Here is an 18,193-nt window from a genome sequence, read left to right on the forward strand (position 1 = left end):
TTGCCTCACTACGGAGAAAAAAGTTGGGATGAGTCCCCAACATTTTTTCTCCACAGCTTCGGTGGAAAGCCCCAGGATGAATGAGCAATTGCAGCATCGTCATATAATCGATGATGCCCCACTGCGCATGCACCCCAGGGCTTTCTGAGTGTTCAGACAGCCCCATCATATGCCATTCATCTGCCTCCACCTGCCCCTTATTTCTTTGTGAGGAGATTGATACTTACATAAATAATTTCTTATCCCGGATGAACAGTTCAATGGCTGACATGCTGGAGAAACAGTGGTTTGTGATGATAAAAAACAAAGATCCAACTCTGAAGGAATAAACCAAAACAAAGTCAACAACTTTCATTAACTATTGAAACTTCAGATAGTCAAAATGAAGTCAACAGCCTTCCTTAACTTTATATAGAATCATGGAATTTGTTATATAGCAGGAATTCATATTTTCTTTATAACCTAGAATAAACTTCCAAGTAGGCACAAGTGTTATATGTATGACACAGGAGGAAAGGATAACTAGCAAGGCAAAGGGGTAGAGAAGGGGTCCTCAACACAGCATTCGTGGACACCATGGTGCCCCCGGGACCTGCAGTGGCGCCCACAAAGCTCTCCCCTGCCTGCCTCCTTCACAAAAATTGTTTGAAGAAAAACCCTGGAAAATATTAGGGCAATCATCTTTCTCTTCCCTCTACCCTTTTGCATTGCTGTTTCTCCCAGCCTCAAGCCTCACTGTTCCCCCTCCTCTTTAGCTTATGGCTCTTTCTTTCCCCTCTCCCCCATTCCCTTGCTATTTCCCCCTCCCTCCTGGGCTCACTATTTCTCTCTCCCGCCCTTCTTTAATTCACTTTTGACTAGCCAGGCCCCCCCTGGCATTACGTGACTAGCCACATCCTCCATGGGAGCCATTTTGTAGTGGTGCCCAGCAGTTTCTCAAATTCCTAAATGTGCTCCCACATCCCAAAAGGCTGGGGTAGCCTGGGATAGAGGGAAGAAAAAGAGTGAGATAAAAGGGAATTGGGGGAGGCTAGCAGCTGGGACAGAAAAGAGAGCAAAGGGGGGAAAGGCCTGTTTGGGCAGAATAAGATGGGGTGAGGCCAGGAAGCAACACTTTCCTTCTCTTCCAGCTCATCATCAGCAGATTCAGAACAGGTAGGAAAACCTAGCATCCCAACTTTTTCCAAGTTTTTTTTAAATTAAAAATATTTGTTTTTGAAGGGGGCAGAGAGTGGAGAGCTTTGTGGTCACCATTGGAGGTCCCTGCAGGCATTATAGTACCCACATTGGGGACCCCTGTCTTGGAAGTATAATTTTAAGAACTGTTTAAAAACCTATTGCACATTCTTATAAACCCATCAACAATCTAAGCCTGTAATCTTGGAACGTTTCCCTTTCCCCCTCCTTCAACTCTTTCTCTCCACACCTGCTGTGTTTCATGCTACATATACTTATATCCTGAGAGCTGGTGGGGTGCGGCTAAATGCATATGTAACCATAAGTAAGGAATCTGGGTGAGGCACCAGGGCTTAGTTAAACTCGGAAGCCCTTCTTTTTACAAAACTTAAGCATTTATTAGTAACAACTTAACCATTAACACACTGAGTCAGAGGCAGCTGGACAGCCATCTGTCAGGGATGCTTTAAGGTGGATTCCTGCATTGAGCAGGGGGGTTGGACTCGATGGCCTTGTAGGCCCCTTCCAACTCTGCTATTCTATGATTTTATGCGTTAGCTCAACTCCTAAATAGCTGTTCAGCCGTTCCTGCTGGGCTCTGCACATTGCCCGGGTAAACCTCTTATGCCTCTCCTGAAATGCTGCTCACCGTGGCTGGCTGCCCAGTTCCCTGCTCCTTACAGCTATTTCAAAGATAGGTTTGTTGCAAATGAGGAATGCAGTATTATATAAAAATAAAACTTTTATTGCCTCAAACAAACATAGCTTCTAACTAACTTCTCTCCAGCCCTGACTGACTCCTGAGAGTGCTGAGTCACTGACTGCTGTGTCACCTCCTGATTGGGCGAGTATTCCTTCAATCAATGTCTGTGTCCCTGACTTCCTCTTCCATCTAACTTCCTGTGTGTCTCACTTAGTTCTACCTATTGATACATCTTTCCTTTTTTTATTTTAACCAACAATACATTACAACTCCCATTTACCCCCCCAAAAAGTTAAACATAGTCTTGTAGATGGTGTGGCTTCTGTACCAGGCGACCTGCTCGAGTTCTTACTTGTTTTGCTATAGGAGATGTAGTTTCTAGGGGTGTGCACAGACCCCCCGCTCCGCTTCACTTGCAGATCCTCCATTTTCCGGATCGGGCCGCTCCGCCCCGCCCCCGCTCCGCCCACTTCCGCTCCACTCCGCCCGGAGCTCCGGATCCGGATCCGGAGCTCCGTTTCTCCCCCCCCATAGGCTTGCATTGAAAGCTAAAAAATTATACAACTTTTTTTCTGTTCAAGTTAGAAACCTCATGTTTGGCACCATGACACCTCATGGGGATATACACACGCATGCCAAGTTTCAAAGCAATCCCATCATCCCCTGATTTTTGGTGAATTTTTGAAAATCGGGCACCCCACACACAACATCCCTGCGAGGTGGGCAGGGGAGGAGGGAGGGAAGGCAGGCAGGCATGCAGCTGGCATTTCTGGGGGCATAAGGAAGTGAGCCAAGGATAAGCCAGTAATGCATATAAAATGGAATAAATCAATCAATAAACAAAGGAGGGGTGGAATTAAAAGCAGCAGTGTTGCTCAATAAACAACAAGAAGAACTTTTTTTAAAAGGCTATATCTGTCTTTTACCAGCAATAGGGGGACGTGCCCGGGGGAGGGGGAAGTAGCTGCCAGTTCAAGACACTGACAGCCACAGCTCTGAGAAGAAGTAAAACGCTCACTTCGACTCAGAACAGGCATTGCTCCACCACTGAAAAGTGACCATTCACTTCAACTCATGATAGGCATTGCTCCACCGTTTTACTCTCTTTGGAAGGCTCTATGGCCTTCCAGTGCAGGAGAGAGTGGGGGCACGTCCACGATGAGATGCCCTAGGGGAGCTCATCCCCTTGCACCACATCGATTCAGTTGTTCCCCAAGGTTAGGGTGGGGAGCAGTGCTGTGTTTCTATCTCTTATTCTTGGCTTAGTATATGATTTCAGGTTGTGTTTGTGCATTTGGTGGGGCTACTGTGTTAAAAAACACGGGGAAAAGCCCGTTCAGATGAAGAAAGAGAAGTTTCCCAGAATCCCAAGTTACCTGTTTTGCCTATGCCCTCCTCCAACTTTGGGATCATCATGACCGGGAGCTGACTCTGCCCCTCAGCCCTTTGAAAAAGGTATTTTTCCCGCCGATTTTTTAAAAACGTCTAGCCCGCGACCCGTACGATGCAGAAAGTTGAGAGTGGTCTCAAAATGACCCCCGTCCACGACTCTCTGTGCACAAGAATTTTCAGAACGATAGCTTAAACCCCCCCCCAGTTATCCCCGATTCTTTCCCTCAATGCAATCCTATGGGCGAAAAGCCGAAAACGCAGTTTGAGCCGCGCGGTTGACCCGATTTTCACAAAAATATAGCCCGCGACCCGTACGATGCAGAAAGTTGAGAGTGGTCTCAAAATGACCCCCGTCCACGACTCTCTGTGCACAAGAATTTCCAGAACGATAGCTTAAACCCCCCCCCCAGTTATCCCCGATTCTTTCCCTCAATGCAATCCTATGGGCGAAAAGCCGAAAACGCAGTTTGAGCCGCGCGGTTGACCCGATTTTCACAAAAATATAGCCCGCGACCCAGACAACGCAGAAAGTTGAGAGTGGTCTCAAAATGACCCCCATCCACGACTCTCTGTGCACAAGAATTTCCAGAACGATAGCTTCAAAAACAACGTAGTTATGCGCGATTATTTGCCGCAATGCAATCCTATGGCGAAATGTTTTCAAGATGGCGACCGGAGCGCTCCGCCTGAACTCGGAGCTCCGAAAAATGGGCGCTTCTCTTCGCCTTGCTTCTAGGGGGTCTGCGGTCCGCTCCTACTCCGCCTCTGGGTAAGGCGGAGCAGGCCAATCCGCTACTGCTTCTACGCTCCTAATCGGAGCGGAGCACATCCCTAGTAGTTTCTCTGGGGTGATAAGCGGTATCATGGGTCTCTCTGGCAGGGGATTCTGAATGACCTCTTGCCTGGCGGCCAGACTGTGAAGTGGGTGCTCTCTCCTCCTGGAATTGCTGTTCTTGGTTGTGGTTCTGCACACCTGCATTTGATACTAGTTGGCTGCTCCTCCGCAGATGTCTACGGTTTCTTCTGAAGACTTGACCCTCTGGTGTCACCACCTCAAATGACCGTGTGTTCACTTGCCTTTGTACTTCTGCCTTTCGCCATTCCTTGTTCTCTTGCCCTGCTGGCTGAATCCAGACTTGCTCACCACTGTGTAGATCAGGTAGATCTTTGGCCGACTTATTATAATAATGGGCCTGTCTAGATTTTTGTTCTGCTATAGAGTCAGCTCGTCTGTTATGGATTTCTGGCTGCAGCAAATTTCCTCGCATTGGAAGTAAGGTCTTAGTTCTTCGACCCATGAGACTCTGAGCTGGACTCGCATCCAAGCCTTGTGATGGGGTGTTCCTGTGGTCTAAGACAGCTAGATATGGATCTGTCCCAGCTTTCTTGGCTTTGACCAAAATACGCTTTGCTGTTTTGACAGCTGACTCAGCTTTCCCATTGCTCTGGGGATAGGCCGGTGACGATGTCTGATGATCAAATTCCCACTGTGCTCTGAAGGCCCTAAATTCTTCAGACACAAACTAAGGGCCATTGTCTGAAAATAAAACATCGGGTATTCCATAACGGGCAAAGTGTCCTTTAAGCTTTCTGATAATTGTTCGAGATCGGGTATCTAGCAAGGAGTCTATCTCCCAGAAATTGGAATAGTAGTCCACCGTTATGAGGTAGTCTTTGTCTCGCAACTTGAATAAGTCTACTCCAACCTTTTCCCAAGGCCTCCTTGGAATCTCATGTGGGTGGAGTGTTTCTTTTTGCTGTCTGTCACCTAGAGAATTGCAGGTCTCACATTGTGCCATGTAAGTTTTCAGCTGATCATTCATGCCAGGCCAATATACGCATTCTCTCGCTCTCCTCAGACAGCTCTCAATTCCCATATGTGAGGAGTGTATCCTTTTCATTATGTCCAAGCGCATTGCCTCTGGGATGATAGCTCTGTTTGCCCTAAAGAGAATTCCATCTTGCACACTGAGCTCCTCTCTCATTGAGAAATAGGGTGTAGCTTCCACTGGTAGCTGATGTTTGGTCTCTGGCCAACCATCCAGGACAATGCGTTTAACTATCTATAAGTTGGTATCCTGCTCTGTGCCTTCCTGTATTGCTTGTAGGCGTGGCCGTGAAATGGGTAGATATTGCAGCATATTTATTGACTCTATGTCCTTTTCAACTGAACCATCTTCACTGGGCTCTGAGAGATATGCTCTGCTTAATGTGTCTGCCATTACCAGGTGCTTGCCTGGATGATATTGGATCTGTACATCATACTTTTGCAATCTCATCAACATCCTTTGAAGCCTCTTTGGGGCACTCAATAATGGTTTCCGCACAATGGTTTCCAGTGGCTTGTGGTCAGATTGGACATGTACTGTCTGTCCAAAAGTGAGCTGGTGGAAGCGTTCCATCCCAAAAAGGATAGCTAACAGTTCTTTTTCAATTTGTGCATAACCTCTCTCTGTTTCTGACAGTGCTCTACTGGCAAAAGCAATTGGTTGTTGTTTTTGTAAAAGGGACGCTCCAAGCCCCTTTTGTGAGGCATCACATTGTAGGACTAGCTGTTCTCCTGGGCTGTAGTACTTCAGTACAGGGGTCTTGGATATAGTATCCTTAATTTTATGAAATGCTTGCTGATGACTCTCTGACCATTCCCATTCTACTTCTTTGTGTGTCAACTTTCTGAGTGGCTCACAGTCAGCTGCTAACCCTTTACAAAACTTCGCCAGGTAGTTTACCATGCCTAAGAATCGTTGCACACCTTTCACATCCTCGGGTCGTGGCATCTCTCGGATTGCCTTAACTTTTCCAGGGTCCACCTTCAACCCATCTGCAGTCAGCAGGTGGCCAATGTAAGGTACTTCTTTCAGTCTTAATCTGGCCTTATCCTGATTCAATTTGATGTTCCTCTCTCTGCACCTCTCCAGAAAATGGCACAACTTTTTGTCATGATCCCTTGTTGCTTCTATTATCGTATCTCCTTCTCCCACAATTAGGATATCATCTGCGATTATCTTCAGGCTTGGGATGTTCTCTAGCTCTTGATTCAACCTGCGTTGAAACAATTCTGGGGCAGGGCTGATGCCCATTGGCATTCGTAACCAGCAGTATCTGCCAAAAGGGGTTGCAAATGTGGTCAGGTAGCTAGATTCCTTATCCAGTTCTATGTGCCAAAATCCATTTTTCACATCAAACACTGAAAAAACCTTGGCTCGTGATAGGTCACATAGAACATTGTCAATGGTTGACAGGGGATAATGACTGCGTTTTAATGCCTTATTTAAAGGTTTAGGGTCAATACAAATAAGGAGTTTTCCAGAGGGTTTCCGTGCAATGACCAAGCTGCTGATCCATTCTGTGCTAGTCTCTACTGGAGCAATTATGCCTTTGCTTTGAAGGCTTGCTAGTTCCTTCTTCAGTGGTTCTGCCAGTGCCATAGGAACTCTCCTTTTAGGGATCTTTACTGGTTCTACTGAAGGATCTACCTCAAGTTTCAATTTCCCTGCCAAATGTCCTTCCCCTTCAAAAACATCCCCAAAATCTTTCAGTATTTTCTCCATAGTCCAAATCCTGGACTGGTTCTGCTCACTGGCTTGTACAGCATTCAGGATGTTCTTATGTTGCACATGAATCAATTGCATAGCTTGGACTGCTTTGCTTCCTAGCAGTGGTCTGTGGGCATTCCCTTCCACGATGATGAACTCTAAGCGATAGAGTCTATTATTCTTTGGATTGCGAATCTTTAGCCTGCACTTCCCCACAGGTTTCAGGGTACTGCTATTGTACATAATGAGCAATTGGCCACATGGTTCCAGATCTGTTTCCTTGTCTATTAGAGCTAATGGCAGCACATTGCAGGTGGCTCCACAATCCAGTTGGAAACGAACTGGGTGTTTGTTCAACAACATAGTGGCAAACAATGTGGTGGGGTAGGTTACCTTCTTCCCTGTATTCCCCACTATGTGGACATCATGATTCACTGGACCCAAAGTGAGGCTTAAAACATCCTCACAGTTTTCAGACTCATCGCTTTCATTCTGTATTGTTCTCACAGCCAGCCTATTAGGTTTCTTCTCACTCTTGCACTGACTTTGGAAATGGTTGGGTTTGCCACAACCTTTACACTTCTGTCCATATGCTGGGCACCTTTCTTTTCTCTTTTCGTGTTGTTTCCCACAGAACATACACTGTATTTTAGGCAGTCGTCTCTGAGGCTGCCGGCCCTGCTCATTATACTGACTTGACTGGTGTTGGACTGCATGCACCTGCACCTCATGGGTGCCTTCTAATGTCCTAAGCCTCTCTTTAGTAGCTTCAGCTGCCCTAGCAATCTCCAAACAACGAGTCAGTGTTAAATCTGGCTCCCGCAAGAGCCTCTCACGGAGATGTTGGTCTGTGGTCCCACAGACAATTCTGTCTCTGATGAGGGAGTCTGTGATAGCCCCAAAATTACAGGTTGTTGCCAAAGTCCTTAGTGCAGTAACATAAGCATCCAGTCTCTCTTCAGACCCCTGCTGCCTCATAAAGAATTGATATCGTTCCATTGCTTCATTTTGTTTAGGTATGCAGTAATCATCCAGCCCTTTTACTAGCTGTTGCAGAGTAGAAGTTGTACTAAACCCAAGAGTTTTGCATATCTCTCGCCCCTTTTCTCCAATCAGATAATATAATAACTTTACCTTTTGCTTTTCTTCCTCTTTTGTGAAGGCAAGATCCAGGTACAATTCAATCTCCTCTTTCCAGTTCTGCCAAGCTTGAGCCAGATTAGGCCCAGTGAAATCCAGTGATTGGGGGGGGGGGGCTTTCAAACCTCGCTCCATAATCCAAAATCTCAAGCTGTTTTTTGTTGTTGTTGTAAATGGGTCATGTTAGACTTCTGACACCATGTTTCAAAGATAGGTTTGTTGCAAATGAGGAATGCAGTATTATATAAAAATAAAACTTGTATTGCCTCAAACAAACATAGCTTCTAACTAACTTCTCTCCAGCCCTGACTGACTCCTGAGAGTGCTGAGTCACTGACTGCTGTGTCACCTCCTGATTGGGCGAGTATTCCTTCAATCAAAGTCTCAGTGTCCCTGACTTCCTCTTCCATCTAACTTCCTGTGTGTCTCACTTAGTTCTACCTATTGATACAACAGCCATTCTGTCCAACGTCGCCTTCTCGTTCTTATCTTCCCCAAATCCCTGGAAAACCTTCCCCCTTTCCTTTTTCTCCTTCTCTCTTCACTGCTCCGCTTCTAACTGTTCCCAACTGCCACAGCCTTCTATTCCAGCCTTCCGTTACCATGACAACCCATGTCACATTCTTCACCCCCAGTTTCCATAAGTCCATCCCTGGGCTCTTACACCCTTTGCAATTCAATTAATATCAGAACCATGGAACTTACTTCATTCAAAACAAATGACTTCACTAATAAAATGTTCACACTCCTTCTCTCATATCTGGCAAATTCCAAGATGTCCCTCGCATAGCATTCTCCCACCAGTTCCCAGCTATGAATCTGCCCTTTGCAGCATCCCCGGAGTTACTCACGGGATCTTTTGTTTTGCCCACAGTGACTATGTCACCAGGTAGGATCTCCCTTCTCCCAAACAGCAGATAAGAAGGTGCAAAACCTGTAGTTATTATAGAGGGACCTCACTTCAGACAGATGTTCTGACCAGCATTTTTTCTCTCCTTCAGCCAATCTCCTCTGTAAGGTTATCACCACTTGATTTATTGTCTCACACATTCCCTTCCCCTGTGGATGATAACTACTAGTATGCATTTTCTTTATCCCATATAGGCAGAGCAGATTGGAAAGGGAGTGGTCAAGATATAGGGGCAGAAGAAAGGGCAGAACCAATTAAGCCAATAAAGACAAATTAAAGGAAGGTTAATCAGGTTAACTCTTTCCAGACAAACAACAAGCGTCATTGCCCATTTCTAACACTATTTGGGCAAGTGAGTGGTCAACTAGCCATGGCATGGAGAGGAAGAACTGCAAATTAATTTCTTGCTTGTCTGCCAGCTCTCTAGAACAAATGAGAAAAGGACCTGGTGGAGGCAGGACCATTGATGTCACCTTGCTTGAATTCTCCTGCCTCCAACCTGGAGTCAGCCTGGATGGAGTTACAGAATTTTATATTAGAGAAATAAATCTCAAAATATTTTAGTAATTACCTATTTTGAATTCCACTCTGATCAAGCTTTACACAAAAGAAAATGGTCCCCACAATCAATGCTAGGACAATGGTCACAAAGACCTAGAGCACAGGAAAAGAATAAGAAAAAGGATTAATGGCACAAATGCTGATTGATACAACTATGTAACAGCTAAAAGAAATCTGTCTGTGTCTTCCTGAATGGAAAAATTCAAAACAAGCAAAGCAATGGCTTTCATTAACTCAAGTTAACTTCTGTTGATGAAGGCATATGCAAGATTTCATGTTAACTTTCTATAGAAAACAAGGAAGTTACTTATTGTGAAAATGTTTTGTATTACTATAGAAAATATAAATATAATTATAAAATGAAGTTTCTCTCAATGATCCCCAACCAGTATTTTTATCAAAGGACAGTTCAGTGCCATTGGAGCCAACTGGTTCCACTGTGCCTGGGTCCAGCTCCAGCTGAGAGCCCCCTCCCTCCTGCTGCCAACTGTCTCTGCAGAGACCACCAGTGAGGGAGGAAGCAGCAGCCAGGCACCTCTCCACCATGCCTGGGTCCAGCTCCAGCTGAGAGCCCCCTCCCTCCTGCTACCAACTGTCAACTGTCATTGCTGAACTTTGCAACTAAGATTGTAGTGCCTGAATTTGCTTTCCTTTCCCCCCTCCTCCTCCCTCCCAATCCCCTTTCCTTTTGTGTCATGTCTTTTAGATTGTAAGCCTGTGGGCAGGGACTGTCAAGAAATACTTTTGTAAGCCGCCGTGAGAGCCTTTTTGAGCTGAATGGTGGCATAAAAATGCTTAAATAAATAAATAAATAAATAAATAAATAAATAAATGTACTCATTCATGGATTGCAGCCTAGGCCCTCCAATCGCAGACATATCATCATGATAGGATTCTGGATGTATCATACATTTTGATTTGGTATATTATGTTAGCATATAAGTCTGCTCCTTACCTGTGCTACAGAAGCTTGGGGATTTCGGATGAGGTTTTTGAGGGAGCGCTGGGACACCCAATACAGTTGTGTGAAGAAGCTATTTGCATATGTCACTTGATTCATATGCCTTGGTTTCTTCTGTGAGTTCCCCGGGCCATTTTCCAATTTCTTTAACTTCTCCATCATGTCCTGGCATTGGATGGAGATTATGTATTTTCCGTGCAGCAAGTCTACCAATGTCTTCTCCATGTTTTCTTCCTCTGCGTTATTTTCATCATTGCTCTCTGAAATAAAAGCACCAAAAGCACCTGCAGGGTGTTATAAATGAATGTGTCGCAGAAGTAAAGTGGCAGATCACTACTCCAAACAGTGGAATCCTGCTTTATTGCCATCTGAGCATAGCATTGTCCCCTACTCACCAATGTGATTCTGCTCTTCTTTTCTCTTGGGTTCCTGATCACATTTGCTTGCTGCCACAGCAGTGGAATCACCATTGATCACATCAAGAAAGAAATCAGCTGGGTTGTTGAAAGGCTCACACTCATACCCTTTAAAAAGGGAACAAACATAGCTGTAAGCTTCATATCTTTTCCTGATAACTAATAAACATCTCCCCACGTTTTCTTACAGGATATTCAGAGCAAAAATTAAATGTTTAAAACGAGCGTTTTCAGTTTTAAGGAAATATTTTCTTTAATTTGCCTGGTTTCTATGGCGATATACATATTTCAGTGTCAAAGTGATAAACTCTCAATTCGAGCACCAAAAAAGTAGACATTAAAAAGTAAAAGTGTAAGGGCACAATCCTATGAATGATTACATCCTAAATTGCTAAACATTTTAGCCCCAGACAACTTTTCATTTAAACATTATTTCAAATTATGTATTTGGTTGAACTTGTATTTTATCAATGCTAACAACTGTTCTACTTGGAGTGACATCATTCCAATGGTACAGACGATGCAGATGTGAATCACTGAAGCTACATTCCTGAGCGCATATATTTAAGGATGCACAGTTAAGGTTCGAAAGGAAAAAAGCAGGTTCTACCATTGAAAAGAGTAATGGGGGATGTTGGTCATTCTAACCTTAATAAAACCGAACAGCTTTCACCAATCTTTCTGAAATTTACATATGCCAGAACGAAATGCCTATTTAACATAACCTGAAAATTTCAGGAAGATTGGTAAAAGATTGAGGGAGAAAGGACAGTTAACAGAAGAAGAAAAAACTTGGTCACACAAAAGTGTTTCTGAAAAAGTGTTAGCAACTGTTTGTGCCCAGTTCTGATGGGTCCAGGATGGCCACCACATGTTAACCATTGTCATTTCAATTTCCCCTTTCTACTCTACTTGATGGAGTGGAATTTCTTTCTTTCTTTTAATTCTATTTACTTAGTTTTTAAATATTTGTATAATACAGTATAATACAAATTATACTGTTTTAACTCTGTATTTTAACCTTATATCAATTTTGCTGCGTGGTTTTATCCTGGTTGTGCTTTTTATATTGTATTTTGTATTTGTATTTTTAACTTGTTGGTTGTTTTATGATGGTTTTAATTTTTGTGAACCGCCCAGAGAGCTTCGGCTATTGGGCGGTATAAAAATGTAATAAATAAATAAATAAATAAATAAAAAAAGCCTTTGGAAGCTTATAACGTGGCACTCAGAATGTTGAGGGGGAGGATGGAATAATGGCCATCTAGAGTAAAAGCAGTCAACAGCAGCAGCTCTGAATTACTGTGACCTCTGTGACATGTGTGTACGTGGACAAGCAATCCCCTCAGTGTGACCTGACAAGGAAGCTATGGAATTGAATGGGGCTAAAACTTTAGTTCATAAGCAGGCCTGTCTTTCCTGGAGGGAGTTTTGCTGCCTGAAGTCTGAGAAGCAGACTCAGCCTTGTTCTTGCCTATTTTGGGCTATCTTTTCTCAAGGCCAGATTCTCTGACCTAGGCACCTGGCCCTGAGCAGTTTGGTGTAGTTTTTGCCCCCTAGGGTGACCATATGACAGGAAAAAGTCAGATTTGTTAGGATTTTTGGTTACAAATCTGGGGGGGGGGATTATGAAATTTGAAGAAAAATCTGGATTTTTCCCATCTTCCCCACCCAAAGGGCAGCTCTACTTTAATGGAAATTAACAAAAATGCTTACAGCTCTGTCACTTTTAAAGATAAAGAGATGAAACTTGGCACCATGATAGCTCTTAAGGAGGGCTTTAGCTGTGCCAAGTTTGAAACAGTTCTGTTCATCTGTTGATTTTTAGATCTTTTTTAAAAGTTTGAGGTTTTAAAATCATTACTTTTTTTTTAAAAAAAAAAACTCCTGGAGCCATATCCTTCAAACTTAGGTTGTCAAACCGCCTCTTTGGGGTCTTGTACCTTGAGCAGTTTCAGCCCTTAGCATCAAGGGGATCTCCAATTTTTAGCTATGAAGTGCTGGGCGAGCAGGGCACCTTTCCATTTGATAGCCCATCAGGTACCTGTTGCTCAGCAGAAGCGAAGCATCCACAGATAAAAATGTGGGAAAGGAGAGGTCAGTCAAAGCCCATAGGGCAAAACAGAATGAGCCAAAGGCCTTTTTCTCAGAGTCCCACATCATGGGCGATAAAGGGTCATCCTTAGAGAAAAACTCTCACAACCAACAGTGAGGTGCCAGTTGAGAGAGAGGCTCTCATCGTTTGCAGATGTCCTGTTGCTGTGGATGTTGGAACCTGGCATGTCGTTGCTTTGCTTCGCTACCTGTTTCCTTCCACTTCACTTTGTTCACTTGTGAGCTAGGCTGTGTCTGCAATGCTGGCATGCAAAGCAGAACATTTGAAGTGCGTGTCAGAGAAAAATAGATAGATTTACAGGTTTGACTGGCTGGCATATCTCTTAGAGTCAGAGATGGCTGTAGCTGAGCCCTGAGAGGCTCTGGCCTTTTAAGAATGTCCAGTGTTGGTGCTGGCGGCAGAGTTTTTTTAAAACAAGAGTCACCAGATGCCTTTTGAATGCCTCTAGTGTGGTAGAGCCCACCACTTCCTTGGGTAATTGGTTCCATTGTCGTACTGCTCTAACAGTCAGGACGTTTTTCCTGATGTCCAACTGGAATCTGGCTTCCTGTAACTTGAGCCCATTATTCTGTGTCCTGCACTCTGGGAGGATCGAGACGAGATCCTGGCCCTCCTCTGTGTGACCACCTTTTAAGTATTTGAGTGCTATCATGTCTCCCCTCCATCTTCTCTTCTCAAGGCTAAACATGCCCAGTTGTTTCAGTCTCTCTTCATAGGGCTTTGTTTCCAGACCCCTGATCATCCTCGATGCCCTCGTCTGAACTCACTCCAGCTTGTCTGCAGTGCATCCTTCTTGAAATGTGGTGCCCTGAACTAGATGCAATACTCAAGATGAGGCCTAACCAGTGCCGAAAAGAGGGGAACCAGTACCTTATGCGATTTGGAAGCTATACTTGTTTTAACGCAGCCCAGAATAGCATTTGCTTTTTTGCAGCCACATTACACTGTTGGCTCATATTCAGCTTGTAATCTACAACCATTCCGAGATCCTTCTCGCTTGTAGTTCTGCTGAGCCAAGTTTCTCCCATCTTGTAACTGTGCATTTGGTTTCTTTTTCCTAGGTGTAGAACTTGGCACTTATCCCTATTAAATTTCATTCTGTTGTTTTCAGCTTAGCACTCCAGCCTATCAAGATCACTTTGAAGTTTGTTTCTGTCTTCCAGGGTATTAGCTATCCCACCCAATTTTGTGTCATCTGCAAATTTGATAAGTGTTCCCTGCACCTCCTCATCCAAATCATTAATAAAAATGTTGAAGAGCACTGGGCCCAGGACTAAGCCCTGTGGTACCCCACTCATTACCTCCCCCAAGTTTGAGAAGGTTCTGTTGATAAGCACTCTTTGAGTCCAATTCTGTAGCCAACTGTGGAGTCCAATTTGAGTCCGATTCTGAAGCTAACACTAGCTTTGATACTGTATTGAATGTCAACATGGTGTAACATCCTGGCTGAGACTGGCTTGGTTGTCAACTGTATAATATCTGGTCAACAGTTATCCACAGCCCCACAGTCACCTCTGCATATCCTATTCTCCATCCTGTCCTCATGGTTTATCTGCTATGAGAGAATGAAAATTTCACTTGCACTTTCTGCATCATTAAGACTTGTGATATTAAGTGGCATTAAGGCTTGTGAGCCTTAACTCGCAATTTCCCTGCTTTTTGGTGCTTGGTTGAAAACTGTAGAGCCTTAACGTTGTTTTGTCAATGGTAGGCTTTTTGTTTAATGAATGGAGGGAGCAATCCTATGGCCCTAGACAGAGTCTTGGGGCAATAAAAAAACATGGAGTCTTGGATGCAAAGTCAGAGACAGTGCTCCGACCACAGATCCATGAATCTACACTCTCTCTCTCCCCTTTCCCTCTTCCTCGCAGTTGGTGAGGAGAGAACCGCACCTGCTGTCTCTCGGAGAAGGGGTACAGGGGGCGTGCCCGTGGGCAGGGATGGGGAGGGGACTGAGACTTGTACCAAATGTCATGTTACTCAGAACTTTAAAGTGATTCCAGAATTCTTAAGGCACAGACCTGTGTTCTCCCCACCCCTGAAATCAGTCCCTACAGCCCATTTCTACCCCTGCCATGGGGCCAGGGAGGAAAGTCACACCATTAGATCCTATGGGGAGAAAGAGGCTGCCCGTGAGGGTAGAAAGTGCAATCCTGTGGGTCCTCTGAGTCTGCCACTGCCGTCCCTTTCTACTGCTTAGGGATTTATGATATTAAGTGATATATAAGTACCCTATTTCTTCAATTCTAAGATACACTTTTTCCCCCATATAAACATCTCTAAAAATGGGGTGAGTCTTTTCTGTTGTTGGTACTGAAATTAGTGTGCGTCTTACAATCAATGGCATCTTACAATCGAAGAAATACGGTATTACTAATAAATGAATAATAATAAACACCCTCTCACATAGTCAATAATGGGGCAAAGCCATTCCATTAGTCAATATGGAGGAGAAAGAGGCTACAGAGTTGGATTCAAAGGGTAGGGATAGTGAGCCCAGGCCATCCACCCCACACACCCTGGGGTTTTGCCCATGCTACCCTCCCTAACATGTCCCCATTAGAACTAATGAGGGAAAACTAGGGTGACCCTATGAAAAGGAGGACAGGGCTCCTGTATCTTTAACAGTTGCATAGAAAAGGGAATTTCAGCAGGTGTCATTTGTATGCATGTCACACCTGGTGAAATTTCCTCTTCATCACCACAGTTAAAGCTTCAGGAGCTATACTAGAGTGACCAGATTTAAAAGAGGGCAGGGCACATGCAGCTTTAACTGTTGTGATGAAGAGGGAATTTCACCAGGTTCCCCATATATACAAATGACACCTGTTGAAATTTCATTTTCAATACAACTGTTAAAGATACAGGAACCCTGTCCTCCTTTTCATATGGTCACCCTAGGAAAAGGAGCATCTGCTCTGGTTCAGATCAATATCAAAGCTGGAGCAAAATTTGGGGGTTTGTTAAAGGTTGCCTTGGTTTTATTTCAGTTTCACTGAGCCTCTTAAGTTTCTTCCTAAGCCTGGATGTAGTGAAATTTATTGACATAGAATCATAGAGTTGGAAGGAGCCATTTAGGCCATCGACCCCAACCCCCTGCTCAGTGCAGGAATCCAGTTTAAAGTATCAGATTTAAAGCACATCTCCACTCAGTCTTCTCTTCTCAAGGCTACTCAGTTCCTTCCATCTTTCCTCATAGGACTTCCTTTCTAGTTCCCTGATCAACTTTGAACCGGTTCTAATTTATCTGAATCCTTCTTAAAGTGGAACTATTACTTTCCATGATTTTGAAACTAAAATTCCATTTGCCTTTTTTGCAGCTATATTACACTGCTGACTCATATTCAGCTTCTGATCGACTACATTCCTACCTGTCATTGCTCTACTTTTGTAATAACAAAGCAAACTTACCAATAGAATGAAAATACTCCAGTGCTTCCTTGGCTGGCCCATGATAGAGTACCTTCCCCAAAGCCAGCAGTGTCAGACTGTCAAAAAGCTTGTAGATGGAGTAACGAGGCTGATGAATTGAGAAAATTATGGTTCTGCCTCTTTTGGAGAGCCTGGGATAGAAAGCCAAGTTCAAAGCCACTGTCGCTTAACATACATACATAAATATACAGTTTGTTTTCAATAATAACTAGGTCAATATTTATTTATTTATTTATTTATTTATTACATTTTTATACCGCCCAATAGCCGAAGCTCTCTGGGTGGTTCACAAAAATTAAAACCATGATAAAACAACCAACAGGTTAAAAGCACAAATACAAAATACAGTATAAAAAGCACAAATAATCTGATATAAGTGTATTAAGTGTACAGCTAATCTCTAAACTTAATCAATACTGCTTTCTCTCTGTGACTGCATTTTCTCTTTCTCTCTGGCCATGCTGTGCTATCTGGAGATGATGGGTACTTTAGTCCCACAACACAATCCAGACTTTTTGCGCTCCAAAAAGAAATGAAACATGGAGGATAATAGCCTAAATGAGTGCAGGACATGGACGATGTCATGTGGGTACTCGGCTGCAAAACTGCATACCAGGCAGGGGGAATGTGCGACAAATCGCTGGTGTGATGGAGCCCATAACATGTCAGTTAGCAGCTAGGACTGAGGTACAAAGGAGATCTGAGAGTGCATCTCAATGGAACAACAGCGATAGGATCGTGCGCAGGAGAGGAGAGGTGTAAAGATGGATGGCGCAAAGGTGTAAGTGATCAGGCCTTCACACGCTATGGAAATGAAGGCGGATAATTTGATGAGGGCAAACATGTAGGTGTGACGGAGCCCTGACACGTGAGGAAAGCTGCCATTGACAGCAATAGGAGCTTTCCTCCTGATGCAAATACTAAGTATGGGGGCCCTTAATCAGAATTGTAACCATGGTGGGGGCAAAGAGTTAGAGCCCCATTCCCTACACTGCAATCCCAATCTGGATTGCAGCCCTGAAGCTGCTATTTAGTGAAGAAAAAAATAAACATGCAATTTCTAATTTGGCTCTGAATTCACCTACAGCTTGGGTTGCTATCTTTTCCTTGGCAAGTCTCCTTTGGCTCCTATAGCATGCACATGTTGAATTCTGCCTGTTGTGCAGCACCTGAAGTCATGGGATACCTGCCAGAATAAAGATGGCAATTTTATCCCCAGCCTTGTTATAAGTGTCGATTTCATTTTAGTTCTGTCCCTGAAAAGTAGAATTGCAGGATGCCTATGTAAGTTCAAACCATCTGATTATCTCCCAGGTTGCATGGAGGATCACTGAGAGCCTTTAGGGCTTCCCAGCAAGGATGACTCTTACCTCTTCAGCAGGAGAAGTACAGCATTAGCTGTGCTGGCATCGAGGCCCGTGGTGGGTTCGTCCAGGAACAGCACCGGAGGCTCGGTGATTAGCTCCATTGCTATGTTAGTCCTCTTCCGTTCTCCCCCAGACACACCTCGAATTAGTTCAGTTCCAACCTGCAAAAGATTAGCTTAGGTATGCAAATTGTGTACCAGATCCTCCAAGGGTTTGCTGGGAGTGAAAGACTCTGAAGGTTGCTATCTCATATAGTAATCCAGACCAACAAAAGAAGCTGGTAGCAGTACCCAGGAGGGGCTCATCCCAACCCCCATGGAGAATACATTATGCAAAGCACACCACTGGGATAGTTACAGTGCCTTTACAATGCCAGGATAAAACCACACAACAGAAATTGATATAGGTTAAAATACGGAATTAAAACAACAAAATTTAAATTTAAGTCAAATTAGGTGTTAAAATACTGAGAAAATAAAAAGG

General features: G+C 44.0%; 1 protein-coding gene across 3 annotated transcripts in view; it reads right to left on the reverse strand.

Moving 5' to 3' along the window:
- The window catches only part of LOC134403104 (broad substrate specificity ATP-binding cassette transporter ABCG2-like), a 53,951-nt gene that overhangs the window by 22,748 nt on the left and 13,010 nt on the right, over positions 1-18,193 (reverse strand). For 2 of the 3 annotated variants that reach the window (XM_063133201.1, XM_063133200.1), the window contains 6 exons: positions 17,714-17,871; positions 16,323-16,474; positions 10,775-10,903; positions 10,374-10,663; positions 9,429-9,511; positions 228-317 (listed from right to left, as the gene is read on the reverse strand). In XM_063133201.1, coding sequence (XP_062989271.1) covers positions 228-317; positions 9,429-9,511; positions 10,374-10,663; positions 10,775-10,903; positions 16,323-16,474; positions 17,714-17,871 — 902 coding nt within the window. The remainder of the gene's footprint in view (positions 1-227; positions 318-9,428; positions 9,512-10,373; positions 10,664-10,774; positions 10,904-16,322; positions 16,475-17,713; positions 17,872-18,193) is intronic. The other variant, XM_063133202.1, reaches the window with a different exon arrangement.

This window comes from Elgaria multicarinata, chromosome 8, assembly GCF_023053635.1.
Source record: "Elgaria multicarinata webbii isolate HBS135686 ecotype San Diego chromosome 8, rElgMul1.1.pri, whole genome shotgun sequence".
In the NCBI taxonomy this organism is placed as follows: Eukaryota; Metazoa; Chordata; class Lepidosauria; order Squamata; family Anguidae; genus Elgaria; species Elgaria multicarinata.